The sequence below is a fragment of the Miscanthus floridulus genome, chromosome 6 (genome assembly GCF_019320115.1).
Source record: "Miscanthus floridulus cultivar M001 chromosome 6, ASM1932011v1, whole genome shotgun sequence".
NCBI classification, from domain to species: Eukaryota; Viridiplantae; Streptophyta; class Magnoliopsida; order Poales; family Poaceae; genus Miscanthus; species Miscanthus floridulus.
In genome coordinates this window covers 4,094,041-4,117,517 of record NC_089585.1, presented here as the reverse complement: position 1 = coordinate 4,117,517, position 23,477 = coordinate 4,094,041, and the positions used below count along the sequence as shown (strand labels likewise).

The following is a 23,477-nucleotide window of genomic DNA, read 5'->3' as shown; positions in this document are numbered from 1 at the left end:
TGTTCAAGCGTAACCTTCAGGTTGGACAGATATGAGCATTTATTTTCTTACACGTGTCTAATCGTTATTCTTTTGCTTATCCTGTTCATGGCTGTCTCTGCATACACATCGGATTAGACCTTCATCTAACTTTTCATGCTTTTGTTGCAAGCATGTTTTGACGAGGTAATATAAAAAAATCTACTATTTGACGGTTTTACTGAAACCACAGGTTGTGAGCAGTGAGCCTGAGACTGGGTCCACATTAGGGAAGTTTGCTCAATGACTGCACACGGCCGCCTCTGATCAAGTGGCGAGACTGACCAAATTTCTCATACGGCATATAAATTATAGTAGAAGATAAAAGGTTTCCTTTCTCTTTTTTTTGCACAAATTAAAGAGCTAACACCGGTACTTAATGATTTCATTCTTTCATAGTCTCATCTCAACATAGAATGGAATCAATTGGTTGGATTTAGGTATTTGCCTTCTATGTAAAAAGGAGGGGTTTAAATTTCTCGAAGCTGTTGCTATCTTTGGATATAGTTGTTTGAGATCTCTAGCTGTTAAAACTCTATTTAGCTACTCCCCTGTCCTTATAGTCATTTTGTCTTTTTTCTAAATATATAGCAAAAGCTACTCCCTAGCTAACTATTCACCATTTTAGTCCGAAGAAACCAGCTAATAGTTAATTATTAGCCAGATAGTAGGTAAGAAATTAGTTTTTATTAGCTAGATAGTAGGTAAAAACATTAGTTGACTTGTTAGCTTAGGATCCAGTCGGCTAATATCTAGCGGCTAACTATTAGTTACCCTGTTATCCAATAAGGGTCTCTTTGGAACACTATGATATTCAGAACATAGGAACATGAAAAAAAATATGATTGGAGTTACTGGTCACCTGCAATCCTATAGGAATTGAAATCGTAGGAACTTCTCTAATGGAGCATTTGGATACAATATAGGAGAAGCACAGGAATTATAAGAGAGATAGACACAAAGGAAAAGTTTATAAGAGGTTGGACCTAATCTTAGATTTCCTTCCAAATTCTTATGGATTAAGCCATTCCATAGGAATATTGTAGAATTTCAGGTTTAGAATCCGACAAAATCCCTCTATAAATCCTTCGTTCCAAAGAGGGATCCAAAACCTAACTGTTTAAGGAAACAAATCAGTAAATATTGTAACTCACGATTTATAACATCGCTCAAAACTATAATTAAATCTATATGTAGATAGAGGGTGAATTGAGCACAACACAACTCAGCTGGTTAAGTTCTTTACAGTGGAACACATGGTTTAAGCCTCGATTTGACATAGGTGTTTGTAAGTTTTTGGATTTAACGATGTTATTCTTTTAATGGTAGGTGACATGAATGATGATAACTAAGTCGGTCTAGCATAAAAATGTCGTTCGGCTGCTCTAGACGCCTGATCAAAAGTGTCGTTTACCGTCAAAGCAATGGTTCCGGATGCCCGTGTTGGTACGCACGTGCTTCACGCCTCCCCGTGCAGTCCAGAGACCATTAGACCATGCCCACGCGGAACCCGATCGGGCGAGCCCAGCCCGCCGGCCCTTCTCATCCTCCCCATCTCCAGTTTCCGTTTCGCTTCCTCGCGATTCTCTCTCGCATACATTTCCCACCCCTGAAATGGCCAGAACCTCGAGGCACTAGTAGGCAGGCAGTAGAACCCACCCGCGGCTCGCTCCAGCAGCCCCCATCGACGCCGTTGGCGAGCGAGCGCACAGGCGCGCGTTGCACCACGTCAGCCACCCATCCCACCACCGTCCTCAGCTCCGGTGTGCAGAGCCGAGCCGCTGGATGGCCTCGCGCCAGTAGAATCCGTCCGGCACTTTCTACCCCACCCCACCCCACCCATCCGGCCGCGGCCGGGTTTGACCGAGATCGGCAGGCGGCAGCCGGCGTCTGGCTCGATCGATCCGCCTCGTCTCAGTCCTAGGTATGGCGGCGGTGGCGGAGGGATCGGCATCTGCGGCGGCGAAGGAGGTGGAATACCAAGCGGGCGTGCAGAAGCTGGTGGACCTGCTGTCCAAGCTGAACCCGTCCGCGAAGGAGTTCGTCCCCTCGGCGGCCGCGTCGCCGCCCAAGAAGGCGCTGTCGGCGGATGCGCCGGTGTTCGATTACCACTCCATCGGAGGCGCGAATGGGGCCACCGACGCGACCTTTTACGTTGGGTTTGGGAACCAGCACCGCAGGGTATAATTCCTGATCCTGCTTTCGTTCTAGACTTTCTTCATCGGAGAGCGGGGCGCTTGGATCGGCGCTGTGGTTGGGTTTGTGTGCAGGATTCTCGATTTGATTGCTTGTCTCACCAGTTGTTTGGTAAAGTTTGGGTTTTTCCTTTCTTCTCTTTGTGTTGAATTGCGTTACCGGTTGATCGTTCCCGTAGTGCGGTGGTTGGCGTTACTCTTTGGGGAACGGTTTGCCCTCTTTTATTTTGATGTAAAGGTTTGATCTTGATGAGGTGCCACTCCGTTAGTGGAACTGATGATGCACTATCTAAGCAATTCTGTTCTTTTAAGTTGATCTGTTTTTTTCTTGTGTGCTTGATTGGACAGTGATTGTATTTTTAATCTGGTGCCGATTCATTTGATTTGATTAATATTTTGGTGGTGTCAAATCTTACTGATTCAATTTTTAGTTGAAATCACCTGTTTTTGGGAATGTTTTCTCTATTTCTGCAGATGTTTGTTTTAGCAGAATTTTATCCTACAAGGTTCGTTTGCACTCAATAGTAGCAATGGTGGACAGGTGTGGGCATTTGGAAGGAACCAATATATTTTTTACTATTTTCCATACTATATTTGTCATGGGAGTACCTCATTGACCCGTTCACTGTCCTGCAATTATGTCATTCAATTACCCATACTGAACCTTTTAGACAAAATGTTATGGTAATAAAATTCTTTTCAAGTCTTTGATCAATGTGGTATTTAGTTTTTCAACTATGTGATACTTTCCCCAGGACTGCTTCTTTGTTTGGTTATTTAATTGCCTCGGACGTACTAGATGATCAGATGTTTGCAAGTGCTAATATTGGATGAGGTAACCCTGTTGAAAAGTATGATGCAAGTGTTTTTTTTTTTTCATCTTCAGAGGGGGAATGGATACATCAACCAAGGAAGGAGGAGGACAAATGATAGGGTGAGGCGTGCAGAGAGAGAGGACAGCATTAGGCGAACTGTTTATGTCTCTGAACTTGACCATACTGTGAGTAGTTGATGGTTGCCTCAGCACCCATTACTATATATTATATATTCTTGAGTTGATATAAGATCTAATGATGTTTGCCATCTGTTAGGTGACAGAGGAGAGACTTGCCGATATCTTTGCTACCTGTGGGCAAGTAAGTTATTTCATCTGAAAAGACTGATTCTTACTTGTACTTGTATGCTCATGTGATATTTGAGCACTTTCAGCCTGTTCGTTTGGTCGTAAACGATCGTGGATTATAAGCCAGAACAATATTTTTCTCTCACACCAAACCAGCCAGCAGTAATAATCCACGATCGTTTCAGCCGAAACGAACAGGCCTTTTATTGCTTGTGCTGATCAACAGAAGTTATTAAGCAGAGTCTATTAAGTGATCATGTTTAGTGTTCTATTCTGTCAACATGATCTTATATTCTGTCAACATGATTAACGATGTTTTTCCTAAATCCTAATGAACTTTCTCTCTCTTAGGTCGTTGATTGCAGAATTTGTGGTGATCCCCACTCAGTTCTTAGGTTTGCATTTATTGAGTTCTCTGATGAAGGTATTACATATTGACCTACTACTCAGATGCCTTTTTCTATAATCAATTTTCTTTTGATGAATTTTGAGTTCCATTTTCTCTGTAGAGGGTGCAAGAACTGCACTTAACCTTGGAGGCACAATTTTTGGTTTCTACCCTGTTAGAGTTTTGCCTTCAAAGACAGCTATCTTACCTGTTAATCCAAAGTTTCTTCCCAGGGTGAGCAGTCTTGCACTTGTTTCATGCCCTGATATCAGTATTCTACTATTCCACAGTATGCTAATACTGGTGGTGTTGGGTTTGTCCCGTAGACGGAAGATGAGAAGGAAATGGTCATGCGAACTGTCTATTGTACAAACATAGATAAGATGGTACCATCTCTTTTCTATGCCATAAAGCTTACTGCCTTTCACTTATTTGTTTTTTCATTGATGCCTTGTATTTTATGGTCCTAGATCTTGGGTGCAAGTTTCTGAAGCTAACACTATCAATTAGATGCTTGGTGATCTCATTTGCCATCTTCATCATGTAGGTTACTCAATTAGATGTAAAGAAATTCTTTGAAGAACTTTGCGGTGAGGTAAGCATTCAACTCTGTGGTTTGCCAAATCCACCATCAAATATACTATTTGTTAAGAGTAATAAAATCTGATTGATATGTTATATAATTTGCCTGCTAAATATATTTCCTTTGCAGGTCTCTCGGTTGAGACTTCTAGGGGATAATGTACATTCCACAAGGATTGCTTTTGTTGAGTTTGTCCATGTAAGAACAATACATTTTTTTTCTGCACTGGTTAGCTCCTATTTTTATTGTTAAATAATGCTCTAATGCCTACCTACATTTAATTTACTAGCAAGTGATGTTTCCTGGTTAAATCCTCTAGCACAATGAGCTAGTTTAATTGGTCTATTTTGCATTATATTTTTAGCGTCACAATACTGTGGCACTCATGTCACTAGTAAACTCTTGCTATGATGCTATCCTAGAATGGGCATGCTGCATATTGTGCAGGAGCTTTGTTTGATACGATCAACTTGTGCATGTTTGGTAATTTCTTAATAGCATATGCATGAAAGGTTCTTGTGATACATTCACTCCAATGAGTGATGACAATAAGTTGATAAGTTTGTTCAAACAATTGAGATTTTTTCCCAGTGCTTATTGCCTTTTTTTAATTGTATATTGACCTGCAACATGATTGTGCTCATACAGGCATGTGTTATATTTTGTTCCTTAAGATGGAGATTCTGATTGTAACTATTGAACTCTGAATCACAGGCTGAGGGTGCCATCATGGCTCTGAATTGCAGCGGGATGATTTTGGGAACTCTGCCTGTCAGGCATGACCTCCCCCCACCCACCTCTTCTATTTCTGTTTATTTATGGGGTATCTAGACTGAAAAATTGAACATTTGGTATTTGCTAATGCTGATCGCACTGTGGAATGTTCAGGGTGAGCCCTTCTAAGACTCCGGTGAAGCCACGTGTAAATCGAGTGGGATCTTACTGACTCTGCGTAAGCTGAACTGGATTTGTTCACGGGAAGGCATCGCCAAAGGCTTCCGCGGTCCAGTGCATCATGATGCATTTGCTTCCATCCTTACAAACATTCTCTTTGTACCCTTTTGCAAACCTGTTGGAAGGGAACTGGTTAGATCAGGCCCTTTTATAGCCAACATTCGGTTCTCTTGTTTCATTCGACATGATGGAACCATTGAGAATGACTATTCGGCAATCAGCCATCAAGTAACTTATGTTAATGTTCCTACTGTTAAACTAATTGGTATTTTGACGCCTTACATGTGAATCATCACAGTTACTAGGCCTTGTTCGGTTGCAAATCAATCTAAGGGGGGGTTGGAGGGGATTGAGGGGGTTTAAATCCCTAGCGAGTCAAAATTTCCCCTAATCCTCTCTAACCCATGGAGTGGGGAATAACCGAACAAGTGTATCCTGAATTCCTTGTGCACACATGCGCTCCAAATCCCCTCCAACCCCCATGGAACGGGGAATGACCGAACAAGTGATATCCTGAATTCCTTGCACACATGCATTCCAAAGTTTTTTCTTGGCCGGCTGTGTCAAACAAGCGGTCCCCCGTGGCTTCTCTAACATATAGGCCATGTTCGCTTGTTTTATGAGCCGTACTGTTTCAGCGCCATGGCTTTTCAGCGAAGCGAACGTGGCTAGTTGTTAAAAATCTGTAATGTTGTACGCCTTTACGATCTTAACTAACAGGTCTGATACTCTGATTCTACGATTCTAATCAGTATTGATTCAAATTAGAATCTACGATATCGACAACCTGATTCTCCAAGTGAGAATGATATAAACACACATAATTCATATGCCACTTAATCACGGTTATTATATATATATTCATTTAAATTATAAGATGTTTTGAATTTTTTAGATTCACAACTTTTTATACGCACTTAAATATAATGAAAACGTCTTATGATTCTTCTCAAGTGAGAATGATACGACGTACGAGTAGGAATGGCAAGTGGAGTTTCCACGGATCCAAACCCGAAACACGAACTCAAAAACTAAAACCGCTCTGAACACCAGTTTAGATGATAATCCAAACCGAAAGCCAAACCTGGTGGATCCCGGAAACCCGATTGCTGATTGGTTATCCGATACCCGAAACCCACCACTATATGACAATAAAAAACAATAAAGAATTTCTAGTTACATATGCATGATATATTTTCTATATTCACATTTATAAACAAGAGGCAATAAACAATACATAATTTCATGTCTCAACTTAGAACAAACTTAACAGCTTGTTCGGCTGGCGGTAAGCCGCTGGTGCTGATTTGTATAGCTGATTTTTTGAGAGAGAAAAATACTGTACCATGACTTATAAGCCAGCGAATAAGCTGGCTGATAAGACCAGCCGAACACTCTGTTGATATCTTGCATAAAAATTTTATTAATAAAACACATGAGTTTTTATTCAATTAGAATCGCAATGCTAACAGTACATAATGGTTATGAATTACTCTGTTACGAAGTAGGGAGCAACTCATATGATCAGTTAATGGCGTAGAAGTCTTTTTTTTAGCCCATGGCGTAGAAGTCTTTCAAAGAGAAAAATTAACTGCGTAAAGAACGCATCAAATTCACAAGGCCAGGAGATCTCCAAGGCCAGCCAGTTGGTTGGATGATTTGTCCGCAGCCGCACCGCCCGCGTCGTCATCTCCGGCGACCTCACTCGGCGCCACTGCCTTCTTCCCGCACTGGTGCCTCCTGCACTGGCACGAGAGGGTGCTCACCGCGCTCCCGAGCCGCGCCAGCGCCCCGCTCCCGCCTCCCTCCTCCTCCGCCACCACGACGGAGCCTCCCCTCCCACCGCCGCCGCCGCAGCCGCCGCCGCCGCCGCCGCTCATCCACGCCTCGCACAATGCCTCCTCGTGACCGTCCGCGCCGCAGAACGAGAACCTTACCACGGCGGGTGTGGCGGGGGCAGGGGCGCAGGCCGCCTTCGCCACGCGCCACGCTTCGCGCACGCCCTCGGCGCGCTCCCAGATCAGGGCCAGCGCCACCGCGTCGTCCAGCGCCTCCGGATGCTGCGGCGCCACGCAGTCCCTGAACTCGGCGAGGAGGCCGTCGACGAAGGCGGCCTTCGACAGCGCGTCGGGGACGTCGACGCCAACGCCCGAGCACCGCCGGAGGACTCCCTGCAGGCGGAGGTGGAACCGGTTGACGGCCTCGCCGGGTCCCTGCCTCAGGGCGGCGAGCTCGGCGCGCGCGCGGTCCGCGGCGCCCGGCGGGCGGAAGAATTCGAGGAAGGCGGCGCGGACGGCGTGCCACGGCGGGGTCGGCGAGTCGTCGTCGGAGCCGGAGACTCTGAGGTCGTACCACAGCGCGGCGTCGGCGTCGAGCGACGCCGGGAAGATGCGGGCGGCGGCTGCCAGGGTCGCGGCGCCGTTGGCGCGGCGGACGCGGTCGAAGCGGGCGAGGTGGGCGTCGGGGCACTCGCCGGGGTCGCCGCGGAATATGGGGAGAGGCGCGATCGCGACGTAGGAGCCCATGACGTCCCCGTCGTCGTAGTCGTAGGGGACGGGGACGAAGGACGGTTGCTCCAAGAATGAAGCGCCGGTGTGAGAGGGGCTGAGTTCTTGGGAAGTTTCGTCGATGGAGGAAGGGGTTGGTGAACGGTGGCGGAAGAAGTGTCGCCGGCGGCGCACAAGCGTGCCGTGGCCGGAGGTGGAGGGATCGGCGGATGCCAGGCCCATGGCTGACTGTGCGCCGGTGCCTGTGTGCTTGCGCGCGCGAAGGAGAAGGACAGGGCGATGGGCGTTGGGGCAGTTCCAAAATTTTGTACTTCCGCTTCCGCCGTTTCGCGTGGACGCAGTGGCGGACCTACAGGGTGGTCCCTGTGGGCCGTGGATCACCCTGCGTCTCGGCCCAACTAACAGAGGCCCATAGAGATCCAGTCTCGGACGTCTGCCCATCTCGCCCCCTCTTGCTCTCCGACGACTGGTGGGCCGCCGCCGCCCTAAGCAAGGTAGGTGCTGAGGCTTTAGCTGGTCTCTTCGCCGGCGACGAGCACCCACCAGGTACTCCCACCCCTTCTCTTCCCTTCCCTTCAAGCTGAGCACCGAAACCCTAACCGAAAGCTATTTAGCTATTTGATTGACAAGCCTCCTAACTTCGAAGTTTTTGCAAAAATTATTGGGTGTACATGTGTACACCCATGTCCCTTTACCGGATCCGCCCCTGATCAGCACCACCAACTCCAAGTGGCAATCACCATGGCAGAGCAATCAGGCAGAGTTTCTTCTCTGCTCACATTGCATTCTCATCTTTTGCTTGTATGTTGTGGACATCTTTGGTAAAGATTTAAAATCTATGCTTGTTGAACTAGTCAATTAGTTTTATTGTGGCTTAGTTTTAGACTTTGCATATGATCTACGCCTTCAACTTTTCAAGTAGTAAAGGTTATGAATCAATTAGTAATGGTTATCAGGTTATGCCAAGGTTCTGTGTAATTTTTGCAAAAAATAGTTAAATGGCATGGCTGCAGCTATCTCCGGCTATAGCTGCACTTAGCTGTTGTGGAGGACAACAGCTAAGAGGCTTAGCCAGAGATTTAAAACCTTGGTATATACATTATCTATATCATAATCCATACCCACTCATATCGAATTTTGGCGAAAGAAATATTGATGTACACCCGTGTCCTAAACTGTGTCCCGCCCTTGTGCTGCTTTATTTGATGTTCTGAAGGTTCTAGAAATGGACCACAACAGAAGTCGTATCCTGATGCTGTTACATTTCAGGGGCCCAGAATGCTTGGGATATGCTCTCTGACGAGCAGTCACAGATACACATCACTACTGGTTCTGGTGACCTCAATGGCATACTTGGTGGCGGGATTCACTGCAAAGAAGTTACTGAGATTGGTTAGTTTACTTTCTAATACTGTTCCTAGCGAAGGGTCAAATAGGAGCTATTGGGAATTTTTTAATCAATTAGCTAGGTATATGTAACCTGTGCTTCTTTGTTTGCTTCATGTCTACTAGTGATGATCTCTCAAACTTTTGTGCTATTATGAAGAATCATAGAGCTTAGTGTGTCTCTTGTTCTATCATGCTTCGCTCCTCGCATTCAGAGATCAGAAAATGCCCTTAATTTCCCTCTATCAAGTAGTTTACATAATTTTGATTCTCTCAGTTGATGTATGAAGGGCGGGCTTGGTGCAAGCGGAGTCTTACCGCTTGTGACCGGAAGGTCCCGGGTTCGAGTCGCGGTCTCCTCGCATTGCACAGGCGAGGGTAAGGCTTGCCACTGACACCCTTCCCTAGACCCCGCACAAAGCGGGAGCTCTCTGCACTGGGTACGCCTTTTTTCTCAGTTGATGTATCTGAAGCAACTGACCTAATGCACAACACTAATTTTATTCAGATGGTGTCCCAGGGGTTGGTAAAACTCAGCTGGGGTATGTTGTGCTTACTAATCAATACAAGTACAGCAGATCTCCCTACTAAATACGTACTTTTTCTTCTGGATTCAACTAGCAATCAATGTACAAATCCCAGTGGAATATGGTGGCCTTGGTGGGAAAGCAGTTTATATCGGTAAATAGCTTCACACAGGAATACATATCATCTAGTGCTTTACTGAGAAAGCGTAATAGCAGTTGTCTTCATCATAATAGATACAGAGGGCAGTTTCATGGTTGAACGTGTCTACCAGATTGCTGAAGGGTGTATCAGGGACATACTGGAGCACTTTCCGCACAGCCATGAGAAGTCCTCTTCTGGCAAAAAACAATTACAGCCTGAGCATTTCCTGGTGGACATCTATTACTTCCGAATATGCAGTTACACCGAACAAATTGCAGTCATAAACTACCTGGAAAAGTTCCTTGGAGAGCATAAAGATGTGAGTTTCTTCAACAGTTGACTTCTCAAGTCTAACTTTAATACAACTATTTCTGTTGTGTTGTCAATCTTTTTTATCTTGATACTTTACCTTTTCTTTGCAATCAGGACATTATAATGTACACTAGTTTTTTCTCTCCCAGTTATTTTTCTTTGTTTGCAACGTACAACAACTGACCTAGTGTTCAAAAGTAAAGATTTGGCTATCTACTTCGCAGGTGCGTATTGTTATTATTGATAGTGTTACTTTCCACTTTCGACAAGATTTTGAAGATCTAGCATTGAGGACCAGAGTGCTAAGTGGATTATCATTGAAGTTAATGAAGATTGCAAAGACATATAACTTGGCAGTAAGTTACGCATCATGCGTATGAAGGGTATTAATTCTGATCGTATGTTACCTATTTGATGAGGCTAACATATTTATCTTGTTCTGCTGAGCAGGTTGTCTTGTTGAACCAAGTCACTACTAAATTTACTGAAGGGTCATTTCAATTGACTCTTGCTCTAGGTCAGTTTTGTGTCATACAAGTATAATCCTCCATTCCTTCTTCATCTTCGAATCAGTACTGGATGCTTGTGGTCTTTATTGTTCACAGAGCAGCAGGAAATTAGCAATAAGAATTTCCTAATTATGTGCTTATGTTATCTGTTAGGTTTCATGCACCAACCAAGTGAACCCAAAAGCTTAAGCGATTGGGAAGAGGTGGGCAATCCACTAATACTTCACAACACTCCCACTCACGTGCAGCCAGAACAAGATGCAAACGCGGAAATAAAGAAGGGAGCGGAGGACTTAAAAGATGCCTCTACCAGGACTCGAACTCGAGACCTCTAGCTTTGATACCATGTTAGGTTTCATGCACCAACCAAGTGAACCCAAAAGCTTAAGCGATTGGGAAGAGGTGGGCAATCCACTAATACTTCACAACATTATCAAGGTTGGCTTTCTGTTCTAGTGCTGGCACACACTTCCAGTGACTAAGTCAAAACGGCTGAAATGCATATGGGCAAGCTTTTACTGATTGCAGCCAAAACTTTGGTACCGTGATAATGTAGGGTGGATGAAATTATCTAGGCAAATCGTACACTAAAAGCTGAAAATATTGTTGTGTTTTTTGTATAATTGTAGCATATGTAATGTGCATAACTTTCAATCTATACCGCAATCTTGTGGCTCTACTACAATTGGTGCCACAAGCTGTGCCAAACCTTTTGCACCAGCCATACACCAGAGGTCCCCTTCTTAAAAAATTCTTCTAAGAACAACTTGGACACTTGGTGCAGCACCATTAAAAACACACTCATTTCTATGTCGCTTAATCATCCATGCTCCCAAGGAGATCAACGAGTTTACTCCACTTTTCCAATGTCCTGGAATTAAAGTATTAATCCGAAGCCACCAATCACAGGATACCTCATCCCCGACTCATGGTGAGAGGTCCGGTGAACCAGATAGGTGCAAGAGTAAATACCAAACTTGTCTAGAGAAGACACAGTTTGTCAAAATTTGTTGAATTGTCTCCTGCTCTTGATCACATAAAGGGCACTGATTTGCATGAGGCAGCCCTCTGCGGGCAAGTCTATCAGCAGTCCAACACCTATTATGAGCGGCTAGCCATAGGAAAATTTGACATTTCTTAAGTGCCCATGATTTCCAAATAAGCTCCCATAGGGGAATGGAACCCCCCCCCCCCCCCCCCCCCCCCCCCCCACACACACACACACACACACCTGGATATATGACTTATATATAATATGATCTTGTCCAACAAGATCCACGCCATGATCACCTTTGCAGTAACCCTATTCCCGTGTATTCATTCCTCTGTTTTATAAGAAACTGGTATTATGTTTCAAAAAAAAAAGAAACTAGTATTACAGGCTAAGTTCCAATAAATTGATAAACTGGTTATAGTTTTGACACTGTCCAAGTTATGACAATAGCTACAATTTTTTCTCCAGTGGGGTTGGATACTTGGATGGATGTTTGCCAAAAAGGGGGGGGGGGGGGGGGGGGTCAAGTAGATGGGTCACTGTAGCTTATCTCTTCTGTTCAGTGACGTATTTCTTCTGAATATTTCATTGGCGCTGGACACTTGAACCGATTATTCCAAGATAAGATGATGACCTTGTTATGCAGGTGACAGCTGGTCCCACTCATGCACGAACCGGCTGATTCTGTACTGGAATGGGAACGAACGATACGCACACCTTGATAAGTCTCCTTCACTTCCAGTAGCCTCAGCACCGTATGCAGTGACAGGCAAAGGGATTAGAGATGCTGTGAGTCCAAACCACAAGCGAGCCCGAGTAACATAGCATTCTTGGTGTCAAGCACTTGTATCTCCACTATGCTCTTGCAGCTTTCTTCACCATGGATCTTTGGGGCAAGTTAGGTGAGACTGGAGAATCATACCACTTTGCTGATTCTCAATTGCTTTGTGCTGTTAGCTACAAACCAACCTTAGAGAAGTAGATGCAACAGAACAGGCTACTATAGTGTTTTGTATCTGAACATGTGGCACATCTTACATTCAGTAAGCCTATAACAACTGGCTTATATGTGCTTCTCTGTTCACCGATCAGCAAATCAACATTGTTATTAGAGAAAAACAGCTGCAGTGTGGGAATTGGCATGGACAACAGTTAACAGGACATGTGTGGAAGAATGTTCTAAAGTGTAGAATATGATGGACTGTTGCTCAGTTCCCTATTTTTCATTGCTTTACGATTTGTGGGCATATCAAGATTGTTCGTCGCCTGCACATGGAAGCCACTGCGGAATCCATGGTAAGTCTCTTGTTAATGTTCCAGATCCAACTGTAGTACTCTTGTTAGAGCAAGTATAATAGCAGGCTGTAAGACGACTAAATGCTGAGGTGGAGGAGAGAGGGGGAGGAGAGAGAGGAGAAGCGGGCTGTAAGCTTACAGCCGGCTTGGGCACAAGAACCAAGAAAGTCTGTGAGAGAGACAAGTGGGCCATGTATTAACTGTAAAGAGCTAACTACTATATGAGTGGGCTGAGAGAAGGCTGCAAAGAACCTTACAGCCTGTAAGCCGGCTATATTATTAGTCTTGCTCTTAGTGCTTTTGAATCTTTTTAGTATAGAAATTTTCTTCTGTGCAAGACACTGCTGCCATACTTTAAGTGTGATGTGGGGGCGCCAATACGAGAGGCGTCCCAGGGCTCGAGATAGAGCCAGGGCGGTATCAAGGGGCTGCAGACACAGCAGCCGCCTGTAGTTAATGACAATTAGTGAGTTGGTTGAAGGATTAGAGTTAATGAGAAGGAGAGAATCGAGGAGCCAAGGGGCTGGGCGCCAGCCAGAGGCTGGGCACCTCTATTTATATGCTGTAACCTGTTTTGAATGAATCAAGCAATATCAATTACCTCCAGACTCCAGTCCTATCTCTTCAACTCTTAATCTCACCTCCTTCTACCTTGGTCGACCAGGCAAAAACCCTAGCACCATTACCTGGCCTTGGCTATGAACTGAGGAGCCAAGGCCCTCCTACCTTGGGTGCCAACGCCCTTGACATTAAGTAACAGTTCTTGCCAGACTTTTTTAGTGTCATCTTTGGTGAGAACATTAACAATTTCTGCCATTTACCTTCAGATCCTGAATTACTTTTGTTTTCTGCAGGAATGCTGTTTGCTATCAACATGAAGCCCTGTACACATTCTGCTGCTGTGATTAACTGTTTCTTATCTGCTACATTTTGCATGTGTGAATGCTGCAATTTTTCGGTGTGAAACTGAATATGGATATGTAGTGCATGTGTGAATGCTGCATTTTTTTTTTGTGTGTGAAGTCAGTTACCTAGTGCCTGAGTGAGTGCTGTCATTTTTTACGTGTGAAAACTGATATATTCAGCTATACACACACACATGAAAGCACAACATCACATGGCTACATAGTAATACGGCGCATTTGATCGCAACATAGTGCAAGGATTAAATGCTAAAACTAGTCTATGAAACAGTGAAATAAAACTATACATTGAGAGACACCGTTTTATTCTCGGTGTCATGTCTTGAAAACTATAAAATCTCCTACTGAGACTGGCAACGATTTCCAAGAAAACCGCGAGGGAGGCGGTTGCTAGGATGGGCCGTGCACCCGTCCCTGGACCGGGACCGTGTCGTGCCCGTTGGCCCATTCACCAGGTCTTGGTTACACTGCAGAGCATATTTGTAGAACGACCTGTACCTCTGACCTGGGCTTGAGGCATTTTACCGTATCAAAAAACTCAATATAATAAAAAAAGTATAAATCTCAATGATGTTGGTTCTCATGAATTAATCGCTATTCCATCAGTCTGTCATTGGCCTTGATTCAACAAACAATCCAAACAAGTTACAACTGGCAAAAACAGCAGTTCCAGAACACAACTGACCAGCGCCCGCAACATGATTCTCCTCGAACATCACTACATCAGCAGTTCAGATCTCTCATCCTCGTCGAGGGGCTAATTCAGTTATACACCTCGTAATTTCGTTCTGTATTGTATGGTACGACGAGTGGGAGAAAAACGGTTTCGCCATTACCCAATAGGAAAACCCATTCGGATCAGAAAATCTAAAGCAGTCAAATTTTGCAAGCTGTTTGTTAAAAGAAATCACGTGATTAAGCTCATTGAAGCAAACCCCACACGTCTCTTGATCACGCATGGTCAGGATGCAACCTCCTCAGTAGCTTGTACAGGCCGAACACGTTGTTTTGTTGCCATCGGTATGGTATAAAGAAGGACCGGTATAATGCAGGGGAAAGCTCTCTGTCCAGGAACTGTAGTGCGGCCAATGCCTGCAGTTTGCAAAGAGTTGTCAGATTGTGAAAACACATGTGCGTTTATATTCGGATTATGTGCGTTACTGTCAATCTACCTCCCACGTTGACAAGTCACTCCCACGTGAGGGATAAGGCCGTCTTAGGTCAAGTTCCACCAGTAAGGTACATGCTCCAATGTCTTTAAGCTGCACCGAAAAATAACAACAGGTTGCACTCAGTGTATTATTAGAAGATTGTATTGTTGAAGTTCAGTAAGAAAGGAAACTACATATTGCCCTTCAGCCGCCTTGTTCTTGTTATTGAAGTACGACGGAGCTGCAGTGGTTCCACCCAGGGTCTCGTTGAAGGGAAATGGAAGTAACCCACGGAAGCCATCATCTATCCACCGGACTTCACTGATATAGGAGGGTATGAAGAATGATGATGGATAGTGATGCCACTCACTTCCAACACAGAGAATAGACCCTGTAAACAGACAGGTACACAAATTTAGCTACCAACAATACCTTCAAGCATAATTCTTTCTGATGGTATATCTGTTTAAGTCAATTTTGCATCTTCGTTTATTTATATATAAGTACCTTAACAAGAAAAACGCAATCAATGACACAAGACAGTACTCTGGGTCTCGGGCATGTCTGGCATTACAGGTGTAATCCTATAACATACTAAGCAAGAACATAATCAACTGCCATGACAGGTATAGATTGTAGAGCATTACCGGGCCCAGTGTCGTCATGATGTTCTAGATGCTGATAGATCTGCAGGGGAGCACCATATCCATTTAACATGGAAAATGTTCGGCTGTGGGAAGCACACAAAATAAAACCAAGGATCAAAGGACGCAGACCCTTCGCTATCTGTCACAAGCATTATGAAACAACTTTACAACCATTCCCAATTAATAAACAAGGTGTAAATGTCATTCAAGTCTCCAAGCTAACCTTTTCAAAAATAGACTGATCAGATGAATATTTGTCATGGAAAAAATCAGGTAAGCTATCAATAACAGCAGCAGCAGCAACACATATCAATGTATAAATTGGATAGAGAAACCTGCACAAACAGATAAGGCCAGTCAGCATCAGTATGTTCCATCTGTACACAAGGAAAGATTCTTCAAAAGCGAGTTGTTATTCTTTTCATACCCTATTACAACACTACTATTTTCAGATAATGGTGAGGACAACAGAAAACCTGGCCATTACTCTTAGCATTATTCGGTAGCAATAACTAGTCAAAATGGTTGCAACATAGTGCAAAGGATACATGGCTGATTTGGTTGTAATTTAGTCTAATTTAAGTGGATTTCAAGGCTATCCTATTAGAAATGCTGTGAATTCAATTTATAAGTGAAACTTGCCAGCAGCAATACAAGTAAGCTAAACAAAACAGCGACTTAGAAAATGTAGGTTAAAACAAAATACAGGGCGCCTTATATTTGTGTTTAAAGTCTAATATAAAAAAAATCAAACTGGTTAGTTGAGGGAAATAATGGAGTATAAGGTAGACCAGAGAGATAATGTCAACTAGATGCAAGTATTTAATCATATGCTAGGTTCATAGGCAAAGAGAAATAACATTTCTAGCCTCTACATAATCTTCATGCGTGAAGATGTTCTGCAGAAAAGATCAAAAGAAGACTTTTTCCTATATTATATTGCATGTTCGAGTGTTCAACTGATCACATGTGCATATTGCGAAATTGCTTCATACCTTTCTTCTTTGTGTGCCTGCAAAGACATGAAAGCCAACCAGATATAGACAGGAGAGACAACTATCAGCAGATCAGGAGCATATTTCTTTCTAGCAAATGGTACAACCCCCAAGAAAAGAAGAGCCAGGATGAAGGCAAAATTGAAATTATTGAATCCATTCCTGAAGTAAAATGAAAGCCCCTCGGTTCCATACAAGTGACTTTCGCCACCACCAAGAACGTTATATTTCAGAAGATTGAACACCGAGAATGTCAATCGACCATAGCAGTAGTAATCAGCAACAAACGAAAGAACCTAGTATAAACTTGCCATGATCAGTCAAACTCATACATATTGTAAAACAGTGAATTTGTGAGGGATTTACTTACAAGAAAGCACAGTGAAGTCAAAAATCCAGATAGAAAAACGCTTCTAAAAGATCCTCTGATTAGAGAATAAACAGTAACAGGGAGGAAAACCAAAATTGAGAAAGGCCAACCAAGGATCACTCCAGCAGCTGCAACTGAGACTGCACCAGCATATTTCTCAAGAAGGAAGAGTGCAGACGAAAGTGTTACTGCATACATGGAGAATGAACTTGGCAAGAAACCTGGAATAGAGTATAAATATAATTAAGGTAGCACCCAGTTGGAGCAACCACACATCTGCAATGTAATTTCCAAACAACAGCAGAAAACTGAATTTACAAAGATACATACTGGTACTGGCAAAGAAGCAACCGCTGGATAAGCATAGCATTGCAAGAACATAACAAGCAAGTCGCTTCCCATATCTTCTTGAAAGAGCAACCACCAGAACAGTTTCGGTAATAGTTGAAATGAGACCAAGAAAGATTCTCACTGAGTAGAACACACGAACCTTCACAGGAGAATAGATGAGATATCATTAGTAAGCACAAATGGGTAAAGATATAGCCAGCATATAAGGATGTCAAGAAACCAAAGGAGTAAGAGACTACGAACCTTATGCTCACCAAAGAATAGTGAAGCAGGCCCAGCTACAAGAGCATGAAAGAAAAGGTACAAATATGACCGAAGAGCAAAGTCGGAACTGCAATAGACATTTTTGCAGAAAGTCAAAATCAAACAACAAAGCGTTTTTAGTCCCAAGTTAAAATCGATGTCCTATTTACTAACCTCTTGTGCCATGCAGAACATAATATACAAAAAAATCATTGCAGACAAATTATGTTATTTAATGGGTTTGGTTTCCCTAAAAGGCTGGAGTCTTCCAGGATGCTATGAAGAAAACATCAAATCAAGATGCTATAGTAGCAATACTTGCAAGCTGAATCAATTTGGAACTAAACTAAAAGCCTAGGCCAACATTCAACATAAGGTAGCTAAGCATATAGAATAAACCGCTTAGTCCTAAGATGTGGGGGGGAAAAACAAAGCATACTTATTAATTTGAAAAATAGTTTCAGCAACAGTTACAGAAGACATGCAGCTGTGTTATATATAGTTATATCACTCTTCCAATCCAAACCACAATAATACAGCAATCCCCATATTGGCGAGAACTAAAACGAGCCTCGTTACTCCTAGAAATGTTACTGAATATCATAATACATGGTTTCCAGCAGAAACTCAAACGGGATACAGAGTATCTGAATGTCAAACACAGAAAAAACTTCCACAATGAAATATCATTACTATATATAATATTATGACAGTATATACTAGCATAAATGACATGATGAAATAAATAATCTATGGTAGCTCAATCCAAATTTAAGTCATCATGGTACAATTGCACCAACTGTGACTCTGACTGTTCTAAACAATGGCATGCAGAGAGATAGGTAGGTGGCAATCAGAAGCAAGGCAGTACGGTGGAGCCTAGGCAGGCCAGGCAGCCTACTTTGAAACAATTAATGACCTTGATTGCAGTGGCGGGCAATAGTACTGAAGTTGTCTCTGGTGTGCAAATCTCTATTACTTCCTAAGCATCAATTATTGACATCATTAAGAAAATTCAATTGCAGGAAGGGGGCACTTTGTCCTACACGTAACTCTGCCACTGCTTGATTGTAAACAAAACAGATACAAATGTTAATAACCTACCTTAATTTTTAGAACACTCGCATTGTAAACTTGTCCAGCCCCAAACCTCACCATCATCACCCACCCCCATTCCCCAAGGAAAAAAAACAGTCATACACCAGCAACAGAGACACTCCCACTGTTTCACCAATCCATCAAAATCATAACAGAGTGTGAGTGTTTTTCACCTTAAGACTTGTTTGGCTATATACCTCCCAATACTTATGGACTGAAGGGGGATAAGCAGTGTTTCCAAATAAGCCGCTAAACATTCAAATCATTCCGCTAATAAACCTACAACATACTCCCAAGCCAAGCCACCCTGCGTGTAACCTACAACCTAAAGCAAAACACTGCTAATAACGGTGTAGATCTTCAACCCCCCCCCCCCCCCCCCCCCCCCCCCCCCAAAACCAATCACTATTGCTTGCCCAAGCTAAGGGCAGAAACCCTCTCCTACTCCAAATCAGAGCACAGGTCCAAACATTCATCCCCTTCCAATACGCACAGGAGTATCAAGCGGCGGGAATGGCTGACACAGGTAGGGTTTATCATTTATGGGGGTGAGGTCGGATAGGTTACCTGTACTCCCAGGTCTGGAAGCCGGAGCGGTACAGGAGGAAGTGGAGGGGCTCCCAGTAGTTGAAGACCTCGTCGCAGTCATGGATCAGGTTGGAGGACGCGCTCATGTGGCGGAGGAGCCCGAGCGCCAGGAACGGGAGGAACCACTTGATACCCTCGTCCTCGCCGTCCCCGTCGCCGCCGGGCCGCCGCCTCCTGTCCTTGGAGTCCTTGGCGTACCCGTCGTCTGTCGGTGGCGACGCCGCCGTGGCACGACGCTGGCGCGCCGACGAGAGCGACATGGCCGGAGCCCGAGGCGATGGGTTGATGGTTTGGTCTAGAAGCTTCTGGATGTTTGAAGCTACGGGGATTTGGGTCTAGTGCGTGCGTGGTTCTCTTTGCTCGCGCGAAGGAAAGCATAATTACAGATGGGTCCTGAGTAGCTTTTACTCTTTTTTAAGGAAAAAGTCCTTCGTGCCTCAGTCACTCCCTCCACTTTTTTTGGCTATTTTCCATTTGAAAACTTGCATCCATCTATACACTGTTTGCTTGATCGTTTACGTGGCTTATAAGCCAGCTGATGCTGTTTTATTGTGAAAGAAAAACATTGTATCATGACTGATAAGCATGACTGATACGATCTAGCAAACATGATACTAGTTTTGAGTTAAAAGTGGAATACTTCGATCATAAGCAATGGTAGCATTGGACTTCCGTAGTCACTTCATACTTCAAACATCCAAGAAGCTTTTAAGTTTCTCGTAGCGAAGGATTTTTCTGCTTAGGGCAGCCCATATGAAGGAAGCTTTTAAGCTGTCTTCTCTATATCACAGGCTAGTCACTTCATCTATTGCTGATATCACCATTTCTCTCTCTATGCAGACACCCGTTAGCTTTTCTTCCAAAAGCAGTGGCTTGCACTTTTTGTCAATTGAAGCATTCGCATCCTCTGCAAGATGTGATGACATGCTGCGAAGCTGCTATTCAAGATGACATGGATGATTTTTGCAGAGGTGGGGGCTAGGACTACAAGCCACGGAGGCGCGTTGGAGAAGGCCTTAGGTGACCACAAAAAAGCGACACACATGCATGGTAATAGAATGACCGTTAGCACTTGCGGTAATTTCAGGGAAAAAAACTCATTTGGCATGGCTCTCGGTGGCTCTGGCCTATTTCGGTATGCTACGTTGTGCAAAGTTCTTCGACTCCTTTCAAACAAAGGAGACAAAAGGAAAAGCCCTCAAAGTTAATATATTAGGGCTTTCTCGGCTCCATGACAGTAGCACCGTAGCGTTGGAGTTGGGCGGAGCCCAGCCAAATGAGGCCTACCCATCATATCCTAGCTTATCGGTTTTCTTCATGTGAGAACCCTACTCATTCATGGGCAGGCCATGATGGCTCATCTAACATTCTGACCCTTTTGAAGGCGCCATCGTGGGAATCTAGTATCATGTTCAGCGTCCGTCTACCGACAATGGCGCCATTTGCGATCTATTGGAAGTCAGAGCTGCTACATTGATGTGACGGCGAGCTCTGCAGCAATGGCTCAATGCCATGCTTGGCTATTGGTGGTGGTTAGCAAAGATAACCTTGGTGGTAGTTTTCATCTTTTGTTGTTTTTGGATTTGGTGGTAGCTTGTACACGGTTGAGTTTTGTCTCGTGAAATCAGACCCAAGGTGTACCTACATTTCAACTGGCAAGATTGACAATGCTAAGAGCAACTCCAACAGACTCTTTATATCCTTCTTTATTGTTAGCAGTAGAAATTTTGGTGAAAAAACACACCCTCCAACATGTTCTTTAATTGGTTATCTAAATATAGTCGTCCTCTACTCTAAATTTCTATCTAGCCAAGATAGCGAGAATGGCTTTGTGGAGTGGGCACAAGATATAGAAAAATTGTTGGAAAGTGAAAAGATGTATAAAGCGATTTTTATGCAAATGACTCTGTAAATGATGATTTAGAGAGTGGGTTTTAGAAAGACTCTTTGGAGATGCTCTAAGAGTTGACGAGTTTCATCACCTATTGATAGCTATATGTAGAGATGCATGGCGTAGTTGTAGATAGTAGTTGTATGTTTTTTTCTTTTTGACAGGATTTTCTCATAAACTATGTCAATTCTGTTCTTATTAATATATGCTAAATAAAAGTTTTATTATAACTTAAAAAATAACAAGTTTGTTCGCTCGTGCTTGTCTTTTTCAAACTTGGCTTTTACTTCAATTGCTAACATGTTGTTGCTTATATTGAATTTCTTAGCTTCTAATAGGCATCGCATAGCATTCTGCTGATTCATGATTATGATGCGCTTTAAGGCCTAATGGCCCCATTCGCTTGTCTTAAAAATGGCTTGTTCGGCTTCTTTTTTTTCAGCCGGAACAGTGTTTTTCTCTCACAACAATTCAGTCGGAACAATGTTTTTCAGCCAGTTTCAGCCAAATTTCAGACCAGCGAACGGGGCCCATGTGTTGTTGCTCGTAATTTTTCAGGTGTTTGGTAAAGCAGAAGGTCAAGCCCGTGGTTAAGGATTAATCCGGGCCTCTGGGTGTGGCAAAGCCAGCAACAGTTGTCTACTTGTCTTAAGGCCTCAGCGCCATTACTCAAAATGGAACATGTTTATGCAACACCGAAAGTCATGACCAACGCATGTCAATTGTCAAGCACTCCTCATCCATCGAACTGAGTTACTTCTCCACATTTTAACCATCCTTTTTATTTATTTATCTATTCAGAAGAAAGCTTGCAAATCACAGCTTACCTGCACAAGAATACACACTCCTACACGGCCTACAAGATCGGAAACCGGCGACGCCGCTGCGCGCAGTGAGCCGGGGTTCTGCATGCCGCAGCGATGCACTTCATGGTGGGATGGGTAGCCCAGGGTCGTACTCCGGAACTCGTACTCGTCTGCGTCCACGCGACGATCCACGGGATGGCGCGCAGCGACTCGATGCCGCCGCCGGGCTTGCGCTTCGACGGCCGGCTGCCGATGTTCATCCGCCCTCCGTCTCCGGCGTCCGCGGACCGGAAGTACTCCACGAATCTCGGCTCCTGGAAAACGATGGATCTGTACTCCTCGGTGGACACCGCCGCCATGTCGTCGAGCAGGCACCGCCACTCGGGCTGCAGCGTCCGGAATGTTGGAGACACCATGCGACAAGATCTGCCGAGCACGATTGCAGGCGTTGTACAGCCTGTCCCTCACGTAGCCGAGCACGATCTGGTAGGGCTCGCGTGGAGAAATCTGTTTCCAAAACTCTGCCGCAGATACTGAAGCCACGGTATGAGTCTGTCTGGTCTGCTTCACTGTTCGTCAGACAATTGTGGTATAAGACTGCCGGTGCAGCTCGTCGGCGTGGGCTCGAAGCTCGTTGTTGCACCGCCACATGATGGAGAAGTTCGTCATGGGAATTGGGAACAGGATAGCAGGGTGAGTCAGAGATGCAATGCTTATGTTATGTGATGCCCTTGGGCTGATGACAAATCGCAGTCTGTGTACCTCGAACATCAAATCCGCCATTTTTGACAAGTACATGTTGGCAGTCATCATCCTGGCCAGCAAGCACACGTCTCGGGTGACCTCAGGCGTGACTCTCGCGTTCCCTTGCGCGTGACGTACATACATTCAGAGCAGAGACGCTGCTAATGACCGTGTTCAGGCTTGTGAGCACCTGAATTTCAGGACGGAAGACTTGCCTCTCTCTGAAGGGCCTCTTCGATCTCCTGCCAACGGATGCTATCAACAATGGAGGGGACGATGCAGACATTTGCAGAGGAAAGAAGCGATCTTAGGGGAGAGACCCATGGCTACACCATCTGCGAGCAAGCGAAGTAGGGGCGATGCGTGAGAATGATCTGACTAAGCAAGCGCGGCCATCGGCCACCTGCCGTGGCGAGGCAGAGTCAGAGGGTCTCGTGGCGATGGTGCGGCAAGCTATTCCGTCGAAATCGATGGTGGAAGGAGACTGTGAGCATGCGCGATATGCAAGACAAAGCGGGGCTGCCGGCGGAAGGATATATCTATGGCGGATGGGTTACGTCGACATATGGTGCTGATGGTGCAACGTCTATGCATGGATCAGTGGAGCTCATGGTGACACCTGAAGCCAGTGACGAAGCCAGAAAAAAATTTAGGAGAGGCTGAACAAAAGAATAGAGGTTTTTTTATCTTCTCTTAACCTTAGCGCCTCCTACCTAATACATGTATGCATAAAAAT

General features: G+C 44.4%; 4 protein-coding genes across 5 annotated transcripts; 2 read left to right on the top strand and 2 right to left on the bottom strand.

The window, feature by feature from the left end:
- Nucleotides 1-1,545: 1,545 nt before the first annotated feature.
- LOC136457449 (polyadenylate-binding protein-interacting protein 9-like) lies at nt 1,546-5,542 on the top strand. Its single transcript, XM_066457475.1, has 10 exons — nt 1,546-2,199; nt 3,100-3,213; nt 3,305-3,349; nt 3,688-3,760; nt 3,846-3,958; nt 4,051-4,110; nt 4,272-4,319; nt 4,437-4,505; nt 5,022-5,083; nt 5,196-5,542. Exons 1-10 carry the CDS (start codon nt 1,945-1,947, stop codon nt 5,251-5,253), a joined length of 897 nt encoding a protein of 298 aa, XP_066313572.1. The 5' UTR covers nt 1,546-1,944; the 3' UTR covers nt 5,254-5,542.
- Nucleotides 5,543-6,810: 1,268 nt separating this feature from the next.
- LOC136457447 (uncharacterized) lies at nt 6,811-8,931 on the bottom strand. The gene has a single exon (XM_066457472.1). It carries the CDS (start codon nt 8,207-8,209, stop codon nt 6,875-6,877), a length of 1,335 nt encoding a protein of 444 aa, XP_066313569.1. The 5' UTR covers nt 8,210-8,931; the 3' UTR covers nt 6,811-6,874.
- On the top strand, nt 8,926-13,849 carry LOC136457448 (DNA repair protein RAD51 homolog 3-like). Of its 2 annotated transcripts, none has more exons than XM_066457474.1 (7): nt 8,926-9,160; nt 9,776-9,835; nt 9,916-10,142; nt 10,360-10,491; nt 10,586-10,652; nt 12,285-12,934; nt 13,789-13,849. In XM_066457474.1, exons 1-6 carry the CDS (start codon nt 9,058-9,060, stop codon nt 12,461-12,463), a joined length of 768 nt encoding a protein of 255 aa, XP_066313571.1. In that variant the 5' UTR covers nt 8,926-9,057; the 3' UTR covers nt 12,464-12,934; nt 13,789-13,849. The 2 variants fall into 2 exon arrangements, with proteins under 2 accessions (XP_066313571.1, XP_066313570.1); XM_066457473.1 differs by lacking the exon at nt 13,789-13,849 and adding an exon at nt 10,798-11,082 and having other exon boundaries at nt 12,285-12,360.
- Nucleotides 13,850-14,405: 556 nt separating this feature from the next.
- Nucleotides 14,406-19,678, bottom strand: LOC136457446 (alpha-1,2-mannosyltransferase ALG9-like). Its single transcript, XM_066457471.1, has 10 exons — nt 19,280-19,678; nt 17,615-17,702; nt 17,351-17,510; nt 17,021-17,241; nt 16,651-16,946; nt 15,879-15,990; nt 15,656-15,794; nt 15,203-15,399; nt 15,030-15,119; nt 14,406-14,949 (listed from the first exon to the last, which is right to left on the bottom strand). Exons 1-10 carry the CDS (start codon nt 19,558-19,560, stop codon nt 14,809-14,811), a joined length of 1,725 nt encoding a protein of 574 aa, XP_066313568.1. The 5' UTR covers nt 19,561-19,678; the 3' UTR covers nt 14,406-14,808.
- Nucleotides 19,679-23,477: the final 3,799 nt, after the last annotated feature.

Bases quoted from the DNA above. Each gene is read 5' to 3' on its own strand.
- LOC136457449 (XM_066457475.1), top strand. From the start codon at position 1,945: ATGGCGGCGGTGGCGGAGGGATCGGCATCTGCGGCGGCGAAGGAGGTG. The intron at 2,200-3,099 runs GTATAATTCCTG...TTTCATCTTCAG, and splicing joins TTGGGAACCAGCACCGCAGG to AGGGGGAATGGATACATCAA. The intron at 5,084-5,195 runs GCATGACCTCCC...TGGAATGTTCAG, and splicing joins TTGGGAACTCTGCCTGTCAG to GGTGAGCCCTTCTAAGACTC.
- LOC136457447 (XM_066457472.1), bottom strand. From the start codon at position 8,209: ATGGGCAGACGTCCGAGACTGGATCTCTATGGGCCTCTGTTAGTTGGG.
- LOC136457448 (XM_066457473.1), top strand. From the start codon at position 9,058: ATGCTCTCTGACGAGCAGTCACAGATACACATCACTACTGGTTCTGGT. The intron at 9,836-9,915 runs GTAAATAGCTTC...TCATCATAATAG, and splicing joins TGGGAAAGCAGTTTATATCG to ATACAGAGGGCAGTTTCATG. The intron at 10,653-10,797 runs GTCAGTTTTGTG...GTTATCTGTTAG, and splicing joins TCAATTGACTCTTGCTCTAG to GTTTCATGCACCAACCAAGT.
- LOC136457446 (XM_066457471.1), bottom strand. From the start codon at position 19,560: ATGTCGCTCTCGTCGGCGCGCCAGCGTCGTGCCACGGCGGCGTCGCCA. The intron at 16,947-17,020 runs GTAAGTAAATCC...AGTTTATACTAG, and splicing joins TGACTTCACTGTGCTTTCTT to GTTCTTTCGTTTGTTGCTGA. The intron at 15,400-15,655 runs GTAATGCTCTAC...GTCTGTTTACAG, and splicing joins TCATGACGACACTGGGCCCG to GGTCTATTCTCTGTGTTGGA.